Here is a 20,981-nt window from a genome sequence, read left to right as displayed (position 1 = left end):
CTCAAAATGTAGTCCTTTAGTCAGATTCTATCCTTTGCTTAAAGTGCATATTCTGTAGCATGAGATAGATATTTATTACCCTTTTGTTCTTTGGGAGATCTTTTTGGTGGGGTGGGTTCATATAGGGACACGTTACCGTTGTTAGGAAGCCAGGCATACCTGCCAGCCTGCTCTGCTCCTTGTCTCCTAGTTCAGCTCCAGAGAGAAGAACCTGATTGCCCAGTTCAGCTTCGCGAGCCACGCTAAAATGGGCAGGGGCAGCTGGCCAGCCTGTGGATTGGCGGACCTGTCTGTATGCCCACGTCCCTGTGGCTCACTGGGTGAGGTCATGGGGTGCAAACCACAGCTGCCTTGGCTCACCCTTCAACCAGAGGTTTGGTCGAAACAGATCCCATCGGAAAGGGCTTTGGGCACACCATAAAACATGTCTGATGAAGACTCCATAATAGGACAAGTGAATGTTTATTGAGCACTTACTATGTTACAGAGACTGCCCAACTCATTATGTATGCTACTGTTCCCCAATGCTATAGGTAAGGCCCAGACAGGCAAAGTAGCTTGCCCATCATCACACCAATGGGCAGGGGGGTAGCCAGGATAGGACCAAAGCTGTGTGGCTGTAGAGTCATGGGCTTTTTCATTCCTTACCTGTCAGGGACACTCTATGGGTAAAGATAGGAAGACAGCGTGTCTAAGTGGGTCAAGTTGGAAAAGGGAGAATGACAGGGAGAGGGACTAAAGGAAGAAGCAGAGAGAACAGCAGCGGCCTCCCGGCACCAGGCACTCCAGCCTCTACTTAGGAGCGATGGGGGAAGCTCCCGGGACACAGGAGGTCTTCCTAGGAGGTAAGCGCTGAGGGAGGAAGTCCCCTTGGGTGCCGGGGTGAGAGTGGAAACCTACCAAGGAAGAACCCCAAGAGGTGTGGGTAAACTGCTCAGCCCGGGGAGTCTGGAGAAGAGGGCTCGGTGTCAGCAGCAGCGGCAGGAGTGGAGGAGGTTGTAAACAGACCATTAACTGTAAGAGTCAGGCGATGAAGGCGCTGTGGTTCCCGTGACGTGGGGGCGTCAGGAAGAAGCTGCTGGGTTTTAGGAGACTTTTTAAACAAATGCGGCTAGCACCCATAAACTGGTTTGTTGTTTTTGGACACTGGCAGAAGGGATGAACAAGCCAGGCTGGTACCAGATCCCTTTTAGAACGTTGGTTGAGACCTGCCTGCCACCCAGTCTAATGAGCAGGTGACAAAATCTGACCTATGATTTAGTTGCCATGCAACGTGGTAGCTGTGCTGAAGCTAGAGTACTTGGCAGCCTTGACCATTCGAATAAGAAAAATTACTTCCTTGCCTGACATTATTATAGAAAAGTCTCCTGACCAGCCAGTTAGGGTCATCTCCCCAGCACCAGCCTGAGACCATCACGATGAAAAGACCATTACGATTCAGTTACTCTGATCGAATATTCAATGTCTTCAGAGAGAACAGAAATGCAGCTGCACCTCCTAGCCAGGAAACTGTCAGAGGGACCACTGACGGGCCCACGGCCGAGCTCGGCAGACCAGAACCAGCGGGGCCGCAAGGCTGAGGTCTAGCCACGTAAACACTCTCCTGCTCCACGGCGGGCTGAGCGGCTTGGGTTTCCAGGGCGAGATGCAGAGCGAGCGGGGAAATCGCCAACGCAGGAAGGCCTCAGGCCAATTATGCAATTAGCCAATCGCCTCTGCTGGCCTCCACATTTGTTTAGATAAATTTTGAAATCATCAGCGAGCTCTTGAGCCAGATTCCTCTCTGTGAGGAGAAAGTCAGACTATACAGAGCGCCACACAGCATGGGCGTGGGACAAGTTCCGCCTCCCTCCCCCGGGCCCGAGCGGAAGCCATGTGGAGAGACCTTGGCTGCGTGTGGCCTGGCCGGTCCTCGCGGGTGGGGAAGGGAGGGCAGGGTCACCGCCCAGAGGTGGCTACCGGAGCCGGACCGCATGGCCAGGCTGCCATAATCACACTGCCTGCTGGGCCCTGTGGCAGGCCCCACTTCAGGGCTCCCTCCCAAAAGCCCTCCCCCCCCCCCCCCCCCCACACACACACATTCTGGCCTGTAGAGGGATATTAATTAGCAAAGACTGGGGCTCCAGGCGAGGAGGGCCCTGAGTCTGTTTGTTCCAAGGAGATGACCTTTTGGACCCAGAGAGGAGAAGCGGGCTCCGGTTGCTTTTATGCGGCACGCAGAGTGCTTCCCACGTATCTCATTTATCCTCCCGACACCCCTCCGAGGTCCGTTTGTTTGCAGATTTCTGCAAAGTTATGATTATGCCTATGGATTTGAGTTCCTGGCTCTGTCATTCTAAACCTTGAGTCTCATCCCCATCTCACTTTTCCCAACATAACTAAACCCTTTGGGGAATGAAACGTCTCAGGCTTTAGCCCAGCCAAAGGGTGATTTTTCGCCCCCCCCCCCTCCCCTCCACCCCCTTCCTCCTTTGTTGTTGTTAAGTTTGATTTATTGCCACGCATTCTAGCCAGGCTCGATGGATGCTCGGAATATTATAAATAATGTGGATTGAAAAGATTGTGCTGAAATGTTTATTGCATTCTTAGAAAGAGAACAAGGCAGAGCGCGGAGAGCCCGGCCATGGCGAGGGAGGGGCGTGAGGAGGGGGAGGCCGGGCTCGCGCCTAGGATATTGCGAGTCAATAAAAGACAGTGCTCGGAGCGGAAAGCTCACCCTGCGGTCCTGCTATCAAGAATGCAGGAGTGTTCCAGGGGTGTAAAGAGTGTACTTCAGGAATGTCAGGGCCATAAGGAACTAATCACCAGGCATTCCCGCCCTCATTTCCTCACCACAGTTAGCAGGGAGTCTGCCCCGGCGTTAGAGCCAGCTCCCCAGCATGCTAGCTTGGGGGACCCTCTGGGGACTCTCTGGGATGGCAGGCAGCTGTGACTAGCTGAGTGTGAGTGACAGAACATCTCCTCTTGGCGCACTTCGCACCCAGTGCTTGAGCATCCCAGTTCCTCCTCCTTCAGGCATCCTGGAAACACAGTATCCAAGGCCAGGACCCTCAGTGTGGGAAAAGGACTGTCACCCTGGCCCCTTTGCAGCCCTGCCATTGCATTAGAATCGAACCACCCGCGTCTTCCGCCATGCACTTCTCATCTCAGGTTCTTCTTCCTCGCTTGGGCCATTCCCCAGGCTCCTGGGACCAAGACGAGGGTCAGAGTTCCTTAGCAGGGGAGGCCATCTGGCTCAGCCCGATGCTAAATAGAAAAGTCTGGCGACCCAGCGGGATGATTCCCTGGCTCTCCCGGTTTAAGTGAGAGCAGCTTTTGGCCACTCCGGCAGCTGCCGTGGTCCCGCAGACCTCCTGGTGCAGCACTGCCTCTGTCAGAGGAAATGAGGCCAAGGTGATACTGGTGTGGGATCGGGGGTGAAGTGTGACAACAAATGAGTTTGTGCGTCAAGCACGACTCTGGCTGCGCCTCTTCCTCGGGGGGGCTGTGTCTCCAAGGACAGTCCGGGGTGCCTCTCTTGCCCCCAGGATCGTGGCCTCCCCACCAGCTGGGGGACCCCGCTCATTGTCTTCCTAGTGCCCAGAGAAAGCCACGGCTCCTCCTAGCGCATTAACAGGTGGTATTTGATTACATAGTGCAGAGAACTGCCGGTGGACTTTGGATCCTAACCTCCACACCAGTGGTTCTCAGACTTTAGTGCTGCAAGAATTACATGGAGGGCTTGTTAACACCCCGTCCTGGCCCCCTCCCCCAGAACCTCAGACTCAGGAGGTGTGAGGCAGCCCCTAAAGTTACATTTCTGACCGGCTCTCCATGATGCCCATGCACTGGAGGTCATGCCCTGAGCAGCACTGCCCTAAACATAAGCATGGCATTTCTAGCATCCGGTGATTTTTTGAGTAATAGCCTTCTCTGGAATATCTGCAAATAGAAGGTGATAAAATGTTACAGGGACTGAATGAAGTCAGAACTGGAACTTTTGGATTTGACACAAAAGGGGTCTACTTGGCTGAGAATTCTGAGTCTGTATCATCTGTGTTAGAAAGAACCCGGGATGTCTGATAAAATCCCAGCATTTCACTAAAATGTAACTTTGTTCATTTATTTGAAAGATACACATAGAATATATTATCCTAGAATTTTATATGCAAATTACTAACCACTAATGGGCAATATATTTTGAGTTTGGCAATACCAACTGTACTTACTTGTATACTTTTATACTAGTAGTTCTTTAGAACCAGTGCTCCTTAATAACCCAGTACATTGATAGTTTATATTCATTCATTCATTCATTTGTTCTTCAACACATATTTATTGAATACTCATTATGTGCCAAGTACTGTTCTAGCTGCTAGAATCTCTCTGCATTAATTACCACCAAGTAAAAATGCCATTTGAAATTCATGCTCCTGATTCTTAATATCCAAGCAATATTCGAGCCTTAACCATGTAAACAATTGAGTAAATCAACCAAAACACAAAAACATGATGTCTGTGCTGGTCAGCTACCTCAGAAAGAACCTACAGACCTAAACTATGAGCCCAGTCAGTTTACCTAAGTAATGTGTTTATTTTGGTAATATTTGTGTTCACCATTTAGAAGAAGCCTAGAATAGCAATCCTAAGACTGCCTTGGGCTTGAGAGTCACATGGCATTGGGGGGGGGGGGGGGCGTTTCTGAGCTGAGGCCTAACGCTGGTGTTGGGTGCTGGGTGCAGAGAAGCCGGCAGAGGCTTGAAGCCGCATGAACCCTCCCTGCCAGGCGCAGAGGCATGAGGAGGGTGGCGTGTGAGAATGAAAGGCCAAGGAGGGGACACTGGGTTGTTTCACTGGAAATATGTCATAATTCAACTTTTTAATTTTCCTTTGAAATTATTTCTGGAATATCTGACAGACCAACACATGTAAGCCCACAAATATTTTTTTCTTTAAAAAAAAAATATATTTGATTGATGTTTTACAGAGAGGAAGGGAGAGGGATAGAGAGTCAGAAACATCGATCAGCTGCCTCCTGCACAGCCCCCACTGGGAATGTGCTCACAACCAAGGTATATGCCCTTGACCGGAATCGAACCTTGGACCTTTCAGTCAGCAGGCCGACACTCTGTCCACTGAGCCAAACCAGCCAGGGCAGCCCACAAATATTTCAAAGCCAAATCTGTCATTTTGAATTGTCTTACTTCTTCCCAGAAGGGTAGATCAGGAGAAGTTGATAACATCGTTTTAATATTCTATGCAGACACCTTTATTATCTGCACTAACAACACACATTTGAAGGGCAGCTGTTCGGTGGATTCATGCCTGGGATGTGACTGGCAGTTGCCTCATTGGCTGGAACAGGCTGGTGTGTGGCCCTTGGTACTCAGTTGTGGTCATTGGTGTGCCTTTCTGTGACTGTGTTTTATGGTCCACACCCTTTTCCACCTCACTGCCTTCAGAGGAAGGGAAAGGAGAAGGCCTCTGCCTGGGTGGGCTTCTCCTTAAACAGCGACATGAGCTACACTTCTCAGGAGCGTATTCCCACCCGCTTCCCTCGGTGCAGCTGTGTCCCCGTCTTCTGACTCTGCTGCGTGCATCCTTGGGCCTCAGGCATGTCTGTTCATCCTTCTTGCCGATAGAATCTTTGCCTAACAGTTTTAGGCCAGTCATACTCCGGAATGTTTAGCCAAAGGTCTGTCCGTTGTTCCGTGGGCATCACCAGAGCTGTCGGGTTCTGAGGGCACCCAGTGTCCACTCTGCGTTTTCACTTAGGAGCACCCACCTTGGTTGCTACCTTGAGAGTCACCACCACACTTGGCGGCACCCCCTCTGCCAAGGCCAGGTTATGGCTCCTCGGACGACGTGCTGCTCCCAGAGGATGTGTCAGGGACGGTGAAGTGTTTGAAGACAGTCCTGAAAGGAGGTGACGGCGTGGCCGCGTTCCCCGCCATGAAGGGAGAGATCTTCACTGCATGGTGCTTCTGTGCCTGTAGTGTCGCCGTGCACCGGGCGTCGCAGCCCTGCAGCCCGACTGTCCCCGTGGGGCCTGCGTATTTCCCAGATGGAGCAGCGAGCTTGGTGCTACTGAGACTTTGGTAGGAGGCCCTGTTTGCATGACCCAGTGCAGAGGCCTTCCAAGGCTCTTTTCTCTTCTCTACCAGTGTCAGTGCCGCCCACGGGGCTCACAACTCATGCTCCCTTCCTGCTGCTGCTGGAAAACCGGCAGCCGACCGCGCACGTGTCCGTTTTCACTCTGTCCTGCCGCCGGGCACCGGCTGCAGCAGCGCGTTAGTGACGTCAGTGCTCCCGGGCCTGCAGCGGAGGCCTGGGCACCTGGGCAGACGATGCCCGTCCCTCCTGGAGAGCAAACAGAAACCGCCCTGCCCTTCGCTGAGTGTTTTCATTCATTCCGGCCGGCAGGCCTTCGGAGCCTTTGCCTACGTTTCAAAGTCTTTTTCCGTGATGGAGTTTGAAGAGTGAGGTGAGCGGATTTTCAAGCAGAATGTGGCAGCCTCGGTGGTTACGCTGGCACTCGTCATGCCTGAGGGCAGGAGGCTGGCCAGCCCCTCCCAGCGCCCCTGTCTCCTGCGCTCTTGGCGTGTGCCGTGGGGAAGATGTGCCGGCTAATGTGATCACAGAGAGGGGGCCACTCAGAGTGTCTCCTGTCCAAACGTTAAGCTGTGAACGCCCCTTTGTCGCAAGAGATGTTTCCAGTCGGTAGTCATCGCAGCCGCGGTCACTTGAGAACATGCATGTTCCAGGTGGTGTGTGCTCAGCAAGCGTTTGAGCTCATTTCTTCGCCAGGACCAGTCTGGGAGCTAAGGGTGGTAGTGTCCACCTGAGTCTAGGCTCCGAGGACTGGATCCCTCCCCAGTGACAGCCCCTTGATTGGAATGAAGCCAACTGGCTTCCGGGCCACAAAGGGGGAAAGCCTGTACTCATGTTACACACACACACACACACACACACACACACTCACTCACACAATCACATTCACACAATCACACTCACAAACACACCCATACTCACACTCTCACACTCACACTCACACCCACACATTCACACATACACATACCACACTCACACTCACATACACAACTCACACTCACACAATCACACTCACACACACATACACACACTCACACTCACACACACACACACACACACACACACTCGGCCTCCGTCATCCTGCTGCAGCCGGGAGGTGGCACACGGGTAGAGGTCAGTGGGACAGAGTCACGGTCGCCTGACGGTGGCCGCTGGAAGCAGGGGCCTTTGAGCACAGGAGAGCTCATTTCTCCGCTGCCGGATGGAGAAGGCTTCGCGGCCAGCCTGAGTGATCCTGACATCTGCTCTGGTTATTTGGGAAAAGACTCTGCTCTTAAAGTGAAAGGGCCCCGTCTGGCTCTCTCTCCAGCCCTTATTTTTCTTTTCTCCCACAGCTCTTAGCAGTCATCCTTCTTCTGCTCTCGGTTATATATAATCCGTGTCACCTTGGAGGCCACAGGAATGCTGGGATTAGTGGGGGCAGACGTGGCCTCCCAGATGACAGAGTGGCTCCCCACCCGCAGTACCAGTGTGGTGCTGGCTGTCCCCGCGTCAGCGAAATGCCCTCACCAGGGTCCTCGAAGACCTGGGGTGTCATCCTGCGTCTGTGATTTCATCCTCCCTCTCCCACCACAGCTAGCTGGTGGCCGGTCCTGGGTGACCCTCGGCCAGGGCTGAAGCGGAAGCCCAGTGCAGGCGGCCGGCTTACGCACACTCTCCAGTGGGAGAGCGCCAGGAGGGAGCGCTATGCCGCTGCTCCGTGTCCGACCCCGTGGCAGATCCTTGTCCCGCAGGCCAGGCGGGCACAGAGTCCCCACCAGGTGCCCCGCCCTGGAGAGTGCTGGTGCCCATGGACGCACTCTCCCTCTCCTCTCGCCTCTCTGCTCCATAACAAGTCCCTTTTCTGTTTCCAGTTGTCATTACCTCACCCTCATTCCAGCAGAGCTTCGTCATGTGTTATTCCTACGCTCACATATTATTAACGTTCAGGATGCCAGTCTTCTGATGCCTGTAGGAAGGCACCCTAATCTCCCCGCGACGTTTCCAAACCCCGCTGTGGGGTGGCCGGTTTCTGGAAAATGTTAGCCCTCCTTCCCCACGTGCTTCTAGGGCCACAGCACCAAGAGGATAAGCTTCATTCTCTTTCTAGCACTTAACCAGCACATTGCAAAGTTTCCTTACTCTGGTTTTTGTCTATCTTTACCCACTGCACCCCTTCACACACACACACACACACACACACACACACGCACACGCACACGCACACACACACACACACACACACACACACACAGCAGCAGCTCAGTGAGGCGGAGGCAAGGGTTCTCATCTGTTTTGTTCGTGCTGTGTCGCCTGTGCCTAGTACAGTGCCTGGAGCCCTGTTCAGGCTCAATCAATACCTGTTACACAAATCGAAAGCCGATAGAGGTGCACATCCAGAGGTTATAAATGCCGTCTTTGCTTTCCTAACCTCATCAGGAGTGGGGCCTTCTGTTTCATTTGTTGATTAAATGTTTATGGAGCAGCTAACGGTAGATGCGGCTCTTACGAAAAGCACTGCGGTGGCAGGAACAGCGTACATACCCGGGGTCCTGCCTCACCCAGGCCCCTGTGGGCCCTTCAGGGTGTGCCCTGGGGCGGAGGGGTCCAGCGGAGGGCTTGTCCGCTGCGTCTACACAGAGAAGCTTTCCTGCCCATCTTTGCTCTGCTGTTTGTCCCAGAACTTGAGTGCCTCTCCCGCTCACATGGACTCCTCAGGGCATCTGCATATTCCCCACAGCACACACGTGTGACATTCCAGGACACGGACCCAGCGAGAGCCGGGTCTCCGAGAAGGCGCCTCATGGCAGCAGGCACTTCGGGACCTGGCGGAGCGCAGCGAGGAGTCCTCTGGGCAGTAAACGGGCAAAGCGAAAGGGTTCTCGGGTTACTCACATTTTTTTCCAAATAATTAGAGACAGTTACTTTTGCTGATGGTGTCTTTATGGAAAGGTTTTGGTTACTGTAAGAGGAAATGACTGGCTCATTTGGGTTAAACAACATGTAATTTATCTGGATGATGTCCGTTACTTGCGAGAACCTAAGGATCCTTGGGCCAGCCACGTCTCAGGAGGAGTCGGAACACAGGCATGTCCTGGGACCTTCCGGCCGCGTTTGTGACCGAGCCCAGCGCTGCTCGCCCGAAAGCCAGAACCCCCGGAGAAGAGCGCTCCCCCCCCCCAGCTGTGAACAGCAGAGGCAGGTCAGGGGGACAGGCGTGCCTCCCTCCCTCCCTCACCCAGTCCTAAGCCTTTCTGAGGTTTGGAATTCAGAGACTCAGTTCAGATCTACCACCTGGTAGCCTTTTACATCTTGGTCAAATGATTTGCTTTAATAAAAAAAAAAAAAATCAGCCAAGACAGGTTTGGCTCAGTGGATAGAGCGTCAGCCTGCAGACTGAAAGGTCCCAGGTTCGATTCCGGTCAAGGGCATGTACCTTGGTTGCGGTAGGGAATGTGCAAGAGGCAGCTGATCGATGATTCTCTCTCATCAATGTTTCTAACTCTCTATCCCTCTCTCATCCTCTCTGTAAAAAATCAAAAAAAAATTTTTTTTTTTTTTTTTAAATCAGATGGGCGATCATGTACTGTATTGAGACTCCCTGTACCTGAGCGAGGACCGGGCAGCAGCGCCGCCTGCCTCGCCCCGCCTGCATCCCCGGCCGATGTCAGGGGGCAGCTCCCGTCCGCCCGGGGCCGGTGCGGTGAATCCGCAGCCCGCCTGGAGCCATCCAGAGATCTTTTGACACTTAGTCAAGAGGGAGTTGTCAAAACAAGATATCCACAGCAGAGGTCCCTGCTGTCTTGTCAGAGACACTTGGATCCCTGCCAGACTCCAGACGGATCCCCGGTCCCAGGGGCACCGCGCGGGCAGCGGGGGGACATCTCTGAGCAAACAGTGATAGCGCCAGCGAATCGGCACTAAATTATCGACGTGACAACCCGCCCCGGGCCGCCCCCAATTGCCGATGTGATGGGTTATCTATCTGCAATAGCCTCTGCCGTGGAACTGTGGCCCCTGCCGGGCTGAACTTATTTCGGGGAAGGGAAATGCAGCACCCTTTAAGTAAGGTGACCAGATTTTAACATTGGTAAAGCGGGACACCATTGGCCGGGGTGGGAGTGGGGTTCTTGATTAAAAATTTGGTCCATATGGAGCAACAAAAATTTTCATAGAATGCAAAAATAGTATTGTAATATATTTTTTAAAATTTTCAACATAAGTACAATTTACAAATATAAATTAAAAAATTATGTATAGTATTATTTTATTCTTTGGCATATCTCTCATTTGAGTGAATTCTAACAACTGATCAACAATGCGAACTTTGATAAGCAGTTCTCGATAATCAGTTCTCAACAGTTATTTGTTATTATTAAAGTTTAACATTATAAAATTAACAAAAATAATATAAAACTCTTATCTTGGCTAAACAGACACATGACCGCCGAAAACCGTATAATTCCCTTCCCATTCTCACGCCGTTCCCTAGCTCAGTGTTTCCCAACCTTCTCTCATGATGAGAATCACCTGGTGGAGTTGTTAAAACACAGATTCCTGAATCCCAACTAAGAAGTGCTAAACTAGGATTTTTGGGAACATATAGGTAAAATTGTATACTTAACTAGTTCTCTAAGACAGATTTTATATACAGAGCACTAAGTTAGGTATGCAATTTTACCTATATGTTCTCAAAAATCCTAGTTTAGCACTTCTTAGTTGGGATTCAGGAATCTGTGTTTTAACAACTCCACCAGGTGATTCTCATCATGAGAGAAGGTTGGGAAACACTGCCCTAGCTTATCATGCCTTCTTTCCAAAAATCGGGACTTTTTAAAAACGCTGCGGGACACAGGACAAATTGTTAAAAAGCGGGACATCTGGTCCCCTTACTTTAAGGACAAGCATGGGGGCGGGCCTAGGAACGAGTGGGCACGTTCCGACAGGAGCAACGATAACGGCCGAGTCTTTGCTGGCTCTCAGAGGAGGTGTCCTCCGCGGAGCGCTTTTGTTTTGCCTGAGGAAGGCTGTGTGGGTGATCTTTCTGCCTCTCCCGTGAGGCCGGGAGCCCCCGAACGGGCCAGCGTGTGCCCCTCCCTGCACCACTGGGCCCGGCCCACAGCAGGCGCCCAACGAGCATCCGTTGGGTCGGGCTTCGGCACGGTTGGTCTGACCATCAGGGGCACGTCTCCCCCGGCACAGTGCCCGCGAGGGCTGTGCACCGGGACCCCTTCCTGGGCCTGACTCTCCCTGGGCTGTGAGATGAGCTCTCCCACCCTATGGCTGTGCCCGGGAACCTGCGTCTCACCAGGCCTCGTCCGCTCCTCTGCCTGCTCGCACGGTCTTACTTCCTTTTAATTTCCTGTTTCTGGGCAAGTGCTTTTCTCCTCCTCCCAGCCCCCCTGCTCTCAGGTCCCCGTCCCCGTTTCCCGCTCTCCTCTCTCCGCAGCACACACCTCTCCTGCTCTCCTCTCCCCTAGCAGCGCCTTCCCCTGCGAGCTTTTCTGTTTATGTGGAGCGTTACCGCTTGTCTGCGCTGAGAGGGCGCCAGCCCCAGGGACAGGGAGGACGCACTTGCCCCAGGCGGGGCCCGGCCGTCAGAGGGCAGGACTGAGTGCCAGGGTAGGAAGGTCTCTGTCGTCCCTTGCCACCTCAGCTCAAGTCTCTCCTAGAGGCCCGGGGCCCCGGCCTGCCTGCCCGGAGAGTTCCCATTGATGGAGTGCCAGCTCAGTTCTAGAAGTTTCGTACTTCATCTTGTTCAGCATTTCTCGGCTGCTTTCCAGATGCTGGAACTCGGAGTAAAGGAACATCCCCAGAGTCTGATAGCCAGAAAGTGACAGGTCCCCCAGTGTCCCTTCTACCATGTGACCTGTCCGTGGAGATCCGTGACCTCCGGAGAGACATTAACAATCATCTGAGTGTAAAGACGGAGGCCGAGGGGAAGAGCGGCAGCCTGGCTGTGCGTACCTGCCTCCAGGGGCCACGCCCAGCCCGGCCCAGGGCCTTGCCAGAGGAGCGGGAGCTGAGCCGAGTGCAGCGCCTTGGCCTGGGGGAGAGGGGAAGGGATGCAGGGATGGGGAGAAGCAGAGGGGAAAGAGGATGTGAGGTCAGCAGAGGAGGTAGGCAGCCTCTGAGCTGAGTGCACGGAAGGTTTACCACCAACAGAGGGCAAGCCTGGAGGGGTGGCGAGGGCCCGCTCAGCCAGTCAGGGAAGACGCTCACCATGTGCCATGGAAGCACTGTTGTGGGGAATGAAAATGTGTGACCTGGTGGGAAATAGTCACAGACAACTCAGGGCCTGCCCCCCACCCCCGTTCTGGGCAAACCCAAGTCCTGTGGTGGTTTCCCAGCGCAGCTGAGCTGGTGGGCGCTAGAGGCAGGTGGCGGGGGCCCACACCTGCGGCAGCCGGCAAAGCAAACAGCTCCGAGCCGGCCGCCCAGGCCGAGGGGCATCTCCAGGGTGGCCGAGGCCTCCAGGCATCCTGCTGAAAATCAGACTGTCAACATGCACCTGTGTGAACACACTGCGTCTACTCTTCTCTCAGCTTATTTGCCCAGTAATGGGATTAAAGGGAACATTTACATGAACTTTTGAAAACAAATATTTCAGTTTTGTCTTCTCTCCTGCTTATTCCCCGCCTTAACTCGGGAGTCGGCTGCAAAAGTCTGACCAGTGAGAACCGACGGGCTAATACTTAAGCAAATGTCACCGCGCAGGCACAGCTGAGCCGACACCTGCAGGATCCCTGCAGCAAGGTCCCCGGCGGGCCTGGGGGTTATCAGTGCGTGAGAGCCGTCTGTCGGCCCCGGCGGCTCCCCTGGAGAGAGCCGCAGACAACAGGAGAAGGTCTATTTTGGCTCAAACAACCAATGGCAGATGACTAGTATGACTTTCCTTGTGATACACAAAACCAGGTAAAAAAGACTTGCAGATAAACTTGCCCTTCGTATCCTCTGCCGACACCCCTCCCCCTCCCTGCCCCTCCCCTCCCACCATCGTAATCTCCCACGTTTCCTACAGCTAAAAGGGAGAAGTGTCCAGTAGGGAGGTCTCTCTCCCTCTCTTCACCCCCCCTCCCCTCCCCTCCCCTCTTTTCCCCTTCCTTACTGGTAAGCAGGGAGCTGTTGCCCACACTCGGCTGTGGCAGAGGTGCTGGCAGCCCAGCCTCCACAGCTCGCAAGCCTCCTCCAGTTTTCACTGGAAAGAAGCAGGGACCGTTCACCCAGAGGCACAGTCCTCAGAAAGCATAACTCTGTTCCTGAGAGACTGTGTTTCATATCCCTGCCCTGTCTGAAAAGAAGTTTATTTTCTTACATCTTTTTTTATTTTCTCTGAGCTGGACTTTTAAATACTGTAAGTGGCTGAGTAATACTCATCTGGTGAACTGGCCGAAGGAAACAGTCATCTCTTCCCGCCCCCATGAGCGGCTCCCCGTGCCCCCCCCCCCCCCCACTGTGAGGGGCGCTGGGTGCCCGGGAGGAAAGCTGCCCCGCCAGGTGCCCGCCGCCCGCCCACCCTCTGCCCGCCAGCCGCCCGCGGGGCTGACGAGGCCAGAGGAAGTGATCCGCTGTCAGGAGTTCGCCAGGTGTCCCCGCGCCGGGCTGGGGGCAGAGAGCAGCCATTGTCTAAGAAGTTGGCAGGTTCCCAGACGTTCAGCTGTCTCTCCTCGTCCCGAAATGCCAGCTATTTCCTTGGCTGGGCTGGATGACTGGTCCCTGAGGCGGAAGCATTCCTCTGAGGCGGGAGACGGACGTGCCCTCTCTCCCAGGTGCCTGGCTGCCATCAGGTGCTCCTGGCACCGCGGGCAGGAGGGAGGGCCCTCCCGCCGGGACAGGGTCCTGCTCTGTGCGGACACCTCCCGCCTCCGTTGGAGAAACTGAGCCCCGCACTGCGTGGCGGCGGCGTTTTCTTTCTGACGATGCCTTGTTAGCGATCCTTACTGGCGTGTTTATTAGGAGTGGATGGGGATGTGCCTCAGAATGATGCACGGGCAGGGAGCGGCGAGGTGGCCGCAGGCCCGCTGTGGATGGGTCTGTCTTTGTTAAAGTGAGTGATGCGGTCATCACAGTGCATCATACTCGGTCTCCTTTTCTGTTTGTTTACAGTTTTTTACCACAAAAAGATATAGGAAGGAAGGGAGGAGAAAGAAAAGGGAAGAAGGGGAAAAAGAGAGAAGAACCTCTTTATACCAGATTTGCAGCCCAGTGAAGTCTGGGCCTCTCCCTGATCAGCCCCACACTGGCCCCCCTGGTGCAGAGAAGGGGCGAGAGCGGCCCAGGGTCAGTCCCACCCGGTTCGGTTCCAGCGGCTTCCTTTTGCTATCGGCCGGGGTGGGGAACCTTTCTTCTGCCCAGGGCCATGTGGATATCTATAACCATCATTCTCAGGCCATAAAAATTATCAGCTTAAAAATTAGCTGCTGTGTTTGATCAAACATTTCATTAACTCACCCCTCATGCCTTGGCAGGGCCAGACCAAATGATTTCGCCGGCCTTACGTGGCCCGCGGGCCTGACGTTCCCCCGCCCCGGCTATAAGGGGCTTAGGGAGGGGAGCCACCTCCAGAACCCCCTCTCCCTCCTCCTCCTCCGGAACAGATGAGAGTCCCCTGCTGCTGAGAACTCGCCCAGCAACACCACCCCTCCCCCGCACATGGCAGCCAGTGCCGAGCTGGCAGCGAGGGCCCCACCCGCGGCCTGGCTGGGCTCTCCTGGCTTCCACAAGACCCTGCCTGCGCCCCTCCCTCTGAAACCCTGTAGAGGAGAGAGCCTCCATTCAGGAGAGGTGCGAGGGCTGTGGTCACATTCCAGGACAGCCACAGGCCTTAAGGAGAGAGGACTGAGGTGATAAGGTGTGTCAACACCTGCTCTTTGTCCAAAGGAATCCAAAGGCCACGGCTGGCTTTTGCTTATCACTGTCACTTGCCCTCTCAGAAGGACTTCCTCCACTGGCCCTCTGAGCACAGCGGTTTGCTCAAACCTATTGAGAACCTCCTCCCCAGAGGCCCCTGTTTGTTCTGAAAGGGTTGGAAGTGTAAGAGTCTTATTAGGCATTGCTCTCACGGTCTCCCTTTTCATCTGGGGACAGGAACCCCGTTTATCACACATTATCAAGTGACACTATCTCTGGTGTCAGTGGCTGAAGTGCATTTCCATTTTTCACAGGTATTGTGTGCCCTGTCACACCTTGACTGTGGGACAATTTGTATAACAGTTTCTGTCAAAGAGCCATCAGCAGCTTAAAGAGAAATGACGAATTAACAGTAGTTCCAATGGGCCCGCCCACCCTTCTGCGAACCCTGTGCCAGCATTTGGAGACCAGCACTGAAGTGTCTCTCTTCTTGGCCTCCTGACAACCTCCCCAGCTTCTCTCTCGCTCCCGACCATTGCTTCTGTGTCCTTTGTATTGGCTCTTGTGCCGCCCAGGTACTCAGTACGTTATCTTATATAATAAAAGTGTAATATGCTAAGTGTCCAACTGAATCCGTCGACCTCTCAACCAGTCACTATGATGCACACTGACCACCAGGGGGCAGATGCTCCAACCAGTAGGTTAGCTGGCTGCTGGGGTCCAGCCAGTTAGGACTGGACAAGAGGGCCAGACATGCCCTGGAGCCCTCTCATGGCTCCTCTCTGGCCAGCAGACCTCTTGTGGTCTTTCCCCAGCCAGCCGGCCCCCATCAGCTCCGATTGGGACTGGACAAGATGGCCCCAATCGGCCCTGATCACCTGACAGGCCAAGGGGCCCCACCCATGCACGAATTCGTGCACCAGGCCTCCAGTTTACTACATAAAACAGAATGTGCTGTCCCCTTTTGGGAGCCAGGCTCTGCCCCCAGCACTGGGGGGTCGGGTGGTGGATTAGACAGGCACAGTGCTGGACACCCATGGGCCAGCGGGGGAGCTAGACACTGAGGACCTAAGCTAGGATGTAGGAAGGGCCACGACACACAGAGAGAGAGGGGCAGCAAGAGCGAGGTCCACTGGAGGTCTGGACGGAGGTCCTCGAGGAAGTGACACTCGTGAGATTTGGGGGACGAGGAGGGATTAATTGGGCCAAGAGTGTGCAGCCATGTCTGGGCGGAAGGAATGGCAGGAGGACAGGCCGGGAGGCGAGCAGGAGCTCGGCCCGCTGAGGACCACGGCCAAGGTGGCTAGACCACAGGTGTAGGGTGGCCTCAGGGGTGACAGGGGCCTTCTAACCACTGGGGAGGGTTTGGGCTTGAGTTGAAGCTATCAGAATTTGTTGTTGTTGTGAATCCTCACCTGGGGATATTTTTTCATTGATTTTTTAGAGGGAGTGGAAGGGAGGGGAGAGACAGAGTGAAACATCACTGAGAAAGAGGCACATGGACTGGTTGCCTCCCACACACACCCTGATCAAACCTGAAACCCAGGTACATGCCCTGGACGGGAATCAAACCCGGGACCCTTCATTCCACCGGCCAGTGCTCTGTCCCCTAAGTCAACCTGGCTAGGGCGCCATCGGAGAGTGTGAAGCCAGGAAGTCGCCTGATCCGATTCCCATTCCAGCTGGATTTGGGGGGGTGGACTGGGTGGCAGGAGCGGCAGGCCAGTCCCTGCAGTGGCCCAAGCAGGAGACGTGCAGGCTCTTCCCTGGGACTGACAGTCTGTGTGTTTAAGCTGAAACCGGATATGAGGATTCCATTTCTCAACCAGTCGCTGTTCTCCAGGTCTTTGTTCTCATCCCTTGTTCTGCCTCTCCTTTGGGCCATCGCAGCCTCAGTCCAGGACCCTCTGCACAGGCGCCAGCAGCCTCCTGTTCTCCGCCTCTGACCCGCCTGATACGTGACTGCCCTTCTTCCTGAAGCGCCGCGTGAGCTCTGCTTTCCTCAAAAGTCCCCCCACCCCCCGCCCTGTCTCAGGGTCAGCCCGGGCTCTGGGGGCCAGCCCTCGCCCCAACGCTCCACCTCACTGCCTGTTTCCCCCAATTTCATCTTTTTTTTTTTTTTTTTAATTGTGCAATGTAAGCCTCTCACCCCAGTCCAGAAGTTCCTGCCCAGGTGGAGCTCGTGATCAACCTAAAGATGTTTCTGGAGGCAGAAACGAATGAGAAAATTTGTTCTTCCGGTTCTAGCAAGAAGATAGACGGAGATAACCTCCACACACACACACACCCCCCTCACTGTAAGCATCTTGAAGTGCTAGATAAAAATATTACAACACCCCCTAAAATGTTAAGGCGTAGCTGAATTTACAAGGAAGAAAGGAAATCCCCGGATGAAACGAATGGAGAGAGAACTGGAAACCAGAACCTGGACAAGTGGCTGATGCGCGGCTGGGTCATTGTCAGCCAGAGGGTGTACAGAGCAGGCGCGGCCCGGTTCTGTGAAGGCCAGACAGTGAGTGAGGCTTCGCAGACCACGGACCATGCGGCATCTTCTTTTTCTTTGTTTTTTAAAAAATATTCTTTTATTAATTTCAGAGAAGAAGGGAGAGGGAGGGGGAGATAGAAACATCCATGATGAGAGAGAATCCTTGATCAGCTGGCTGTCTCCTGCATTTACACTGGGGATCGAGCCCACAACCCGGGCATGTGACCTGACGGGGAATCGAACTGTGACCTCCTGGTTCCTAGGCTGATGCTTGACCCCGGAAATGGGCTTCTTTTTTGACAACCTTTTCAATATATATATATATATACATACCATTCTTAGCTTATGAGTTGTACAAAAATAGCCCACAAGCCAGATTTGGGCCCTGGGCCAGTTTGCTGGCTCCTGATGCAGAAAGGTTTATGTCCACGGAAAGACAGGAGAAATCTCAACTTCCTAGCGGGAGTCCTCTCAAACACTGGGTCGTCAAAGAAAGGGGGTGTATTCGAAAACATGCACCCCTCGCCACAGGGAGGTGAGAGGGGAGCTTGCCGCGGGTTTCTCAGTCCCTCCTCGGCAGTCAGAACTGTGGGCGTGCGGTGCTGACACGGTGGGTTGTAAATTCACACTGTGAGCCTCAGTGAACCTGCGATCTGTGCCTGGAATTCAGGAGCCTGAACCGGGAGGAGAAAGCCAAGTGTGTTCCTATTTTCACTAACCTCTGATTAAGAGCCAGCATTTTCTTCAATTAAGAAGAATGTTAACAGACAACAGTAGTGTTAGAACTTATGACTTTGTCACCAATAGAAATCACGTTTTCACATGAAAATATAGAACGTGTATTATTGTCGCAGTTTTAAAAATATACATTTTGGTAAGTATGTTTCAATTAATTGGAAATGTTCCAACACACTTCTAAATAATTATTGGGCCAAAAAAGTAATTGTTGAAATTTTTATCGATTGGTTTTAGGAAGGGAGAGAAACATCGATTTGAGAGGAAGGGAGAGAAAGGGAGAGAAGCATCGATTTGTTGTTCCACTTATCTATGTATGCATTTATTGGTTGATTCTTGTATGTGTCCTGACCAGGGATCGAACCTGCAACCTTGGCCTATTGGGACAACACTCTAACCAACTGAGCTATCTGGTCAGGGTGAAATTGTTAAAAATACTTATAATTTGGAAACTAGCATGTCAAATTTATTTCATATCAAATTATAGGTTTAGAAGGGTAATATTTAGAAGATTGAAAATGAATAAGTTAACTTTCAACTCAAGAAGTTAGAGAAGGACAACAAAGTAAATCCAGAATAGTAGGATTAAGGAAAATAAATGCAGAAATTAATAAAACAGAAAATAAATGAGAGAGGATTGTCAAAGTCAAAATTTTTCTTGGAAAAGATTAATAAACAGGCACACTTTGTGGCAAGGCTAGTCAAGAGAAAAGAGTGCACAAATAAGTGGTTAGAAATAAACAGAAGGACATAGAGCATAGCGTTTACATTTTTATTGGTTGGTTGATTTTAGAGAGAGAGAGAGAGAGACATCACTTTGTTGTTCCACTTACCTATGCACTCATTTCGTTCAGTTTTGTATGTACCCTGACCAGGGGATCAAACCCACAGCCCTGGTGTATCGGGACGATGTTCTAACCAACTGAGCTACCCGGCCAGGCCTATAGATCTAGCATAATATTTAAATGATATAAGAATAGAATGAATAGTTTTATTCCAATATTTTTAAATACTCAGAAAAAAATGGCAATTTCCCAGAAAAATATAACTTAACAAAACTGACGCAAGAAGAGGGAAAGACAGAATTCCCAGCGTGGGAAGCTATCCAAGTGTAGAGTGAGTGTTGAAAAGGCATTGAGCAGCCCTTCGTTCATTCATTCAGCAGCTATGCATTGAGTCCCACCCCAGGCACCATCGCGGAAGCTGGTGCAGCAGTAAGATAACCACAGCCCCGCACACTCAGCTCTGTCAGAAAGAACTGTCCATGAAGATGGTCTTTCTCTGGCAACATGGTAGCCATTGGCCACATGTGGCTCTAAAGCACTTGAAATACGGTTAGTGCAACTGAAGCACTGAATTTTTAACGTTAATTAATTGAAGTAGCCAGATGTGACCAGGGGTTATCTAGCGAATGGCTTCCTATGAGAGAATAACTTGTTGACCTCTCAGGACCCCGACCTCTCCCAAAACAGCTCCTCCGTCTGGGTGGTCAGCCCTGGTGGCCATGACCACATGGTCCTGTGGGCTCCACTCCCCTGTTCCTTCACAGAGCATATTCAGGTGCTTTATCCTGTCTGCTCCTCACTTCCCTTCTTGGGGCCTCAGTGCTCAGGGACCCTTTGATAGGCAAAGGATTGAGTGTTACTGTGTGGTAACCATGCCCACCCCTGGCACATGCTGGCCCCAGGTGCCTGGCGTGGTAAGCATTCATTACACACCGGGAAGCATGGAAGTCAGTGAGTGACGTGGCCGAGTCCTCGAGGGCCTTATCATCAGCGCTGCAGGAACGGGCAATCCTGTCCCAGGCGCTGGGGTTGGCAGGTGTTCGTGTGGGTGGAGCTGGGCACAGACAGGGAGCAGACTGGCCCGAGGGCTGATGCTGGCCTTTGTCTTAGGAAATAAAACAGAAAAAAACACTAACAAAAATGTGTATGTGAAGCAGAAGCCCTCTATTGCGTATCTTCACAGATGGATGACATAAGTGTCTTGGGCTCAAGAAGAAACGGCAAAGCCATGTGGATGGTGGAGATAACGGATTCTAGAATGAATTTATTTGTAAACTCAAAAGCCCTTTCCTTTCTTGGTCTCTCATCAATGCAAACAGGAAGCAGGGTCCGGCTGCACACAGAAGCTAGACCTGAGGCTGACGCGTACATGTGCGGGGTGGGGGCCCTCCCTGGACCCCCAGTCCTGCTGTCAGGAGCGCCTGCTCGTTGCTGCACAACTCGAGGTGGTGGGTTGCAAACTCACCAGCGGCCGTGCCCTGGAGTGCTGGCACCCGGCACACCTCGAAGCACGAAGTCAAGGCTCCGGAGAGCAGGTGGACGGCACTGCCATCCGCCCTGAAGATGCTTAGGGCGTGGGACGCTCGTCCACATGCATCTCTCAAAGGGTCTCTTCTGCTTCTCTTTTCCAGGGATGATCATGGTGATTCTCTTGCTGCTCGTGGCTATTGTGGTAGTTGGGGTCTGGCCCATCGGCTAGCGCTAGCGGCAACAACGGGACCACCCGCTGGACTCCTGCCAGTGATGGAGACAAGCTCAGCACCTTTTGATACTCGGAAGCTGCCCTCAATAAACCCCCTCAAAGCTCTGAACTCTCCATGTGCGTGGCTTCAGTCAAAGCAAACTGTGTGGCGGCCCCAGGAGCCGGCGGAGTCTCAGGCCCAGTGTGGCCCTCTCGGGCCCTGCCTTGGTCGCTTTTTGGTCAAGTGGGCACTGCCACGGCTACAGTGGAGTCCGCCCACCCCAAAGTGCGCCGGCGCCCTGGGGGATGGTCCCGGACGCATAGGCCGTGAGTAACGTGAATGTCTGATCTGCTAGGAAACGGTGTGTCCACGTAG

At 53.0% G+C, this 20,981-nt stretch overlaps 1 protein-coding gene across 4 annotated transcripts in view; it reads left to right on the top strand.

Moving 5' to 3' along the window:
• Positions 1–20,735, top strand: part of STX8 (syntaxin 8) — a 222,288-nt gene extending 201,553 nt beyond the window's left edge. For 3 of the 4 annotated variants that reach the window (XM_084863951.1, XM_084863954.1, XM_084863953.1), the window contains one exon: positions 20,556–20,735. In XM_084863951.1, the coding sequence (XP_084720077.1) occupies positions 20,556–20,623 (68 nt within the window). In that variant the 3' untranslated portion in view covers positions 20,624–20,735. Of the gene's footprint in view, positions 1–15,233; positions 15,539–20,555 lie in introns of those variants that run through there. The other variant, XM_084863952.1, reaches the window with a different exon arrangement.
• Positions 20,736–20,981: the final 246 nt, after the last annotated feature.

This window comes from Pipistrellus hanaki (assembly GCF_964339955.1).
Source record: "Pipistrellus hanaki genome assembly, chromosome: 16".
In the NCBI taxonomy this organism is placed as follows: domain Eukaryota; kingdom Metazoa; phylum Chordata; class Mammalia; order Chiroptera; family Vespertilionidae; genus Pipistrellus; species Pipistrellus hanaki.
Note: the sequence above shows the minus strand (reverse complement) of the source record. Positions and strands in the feature narration are given on the sequence as shown.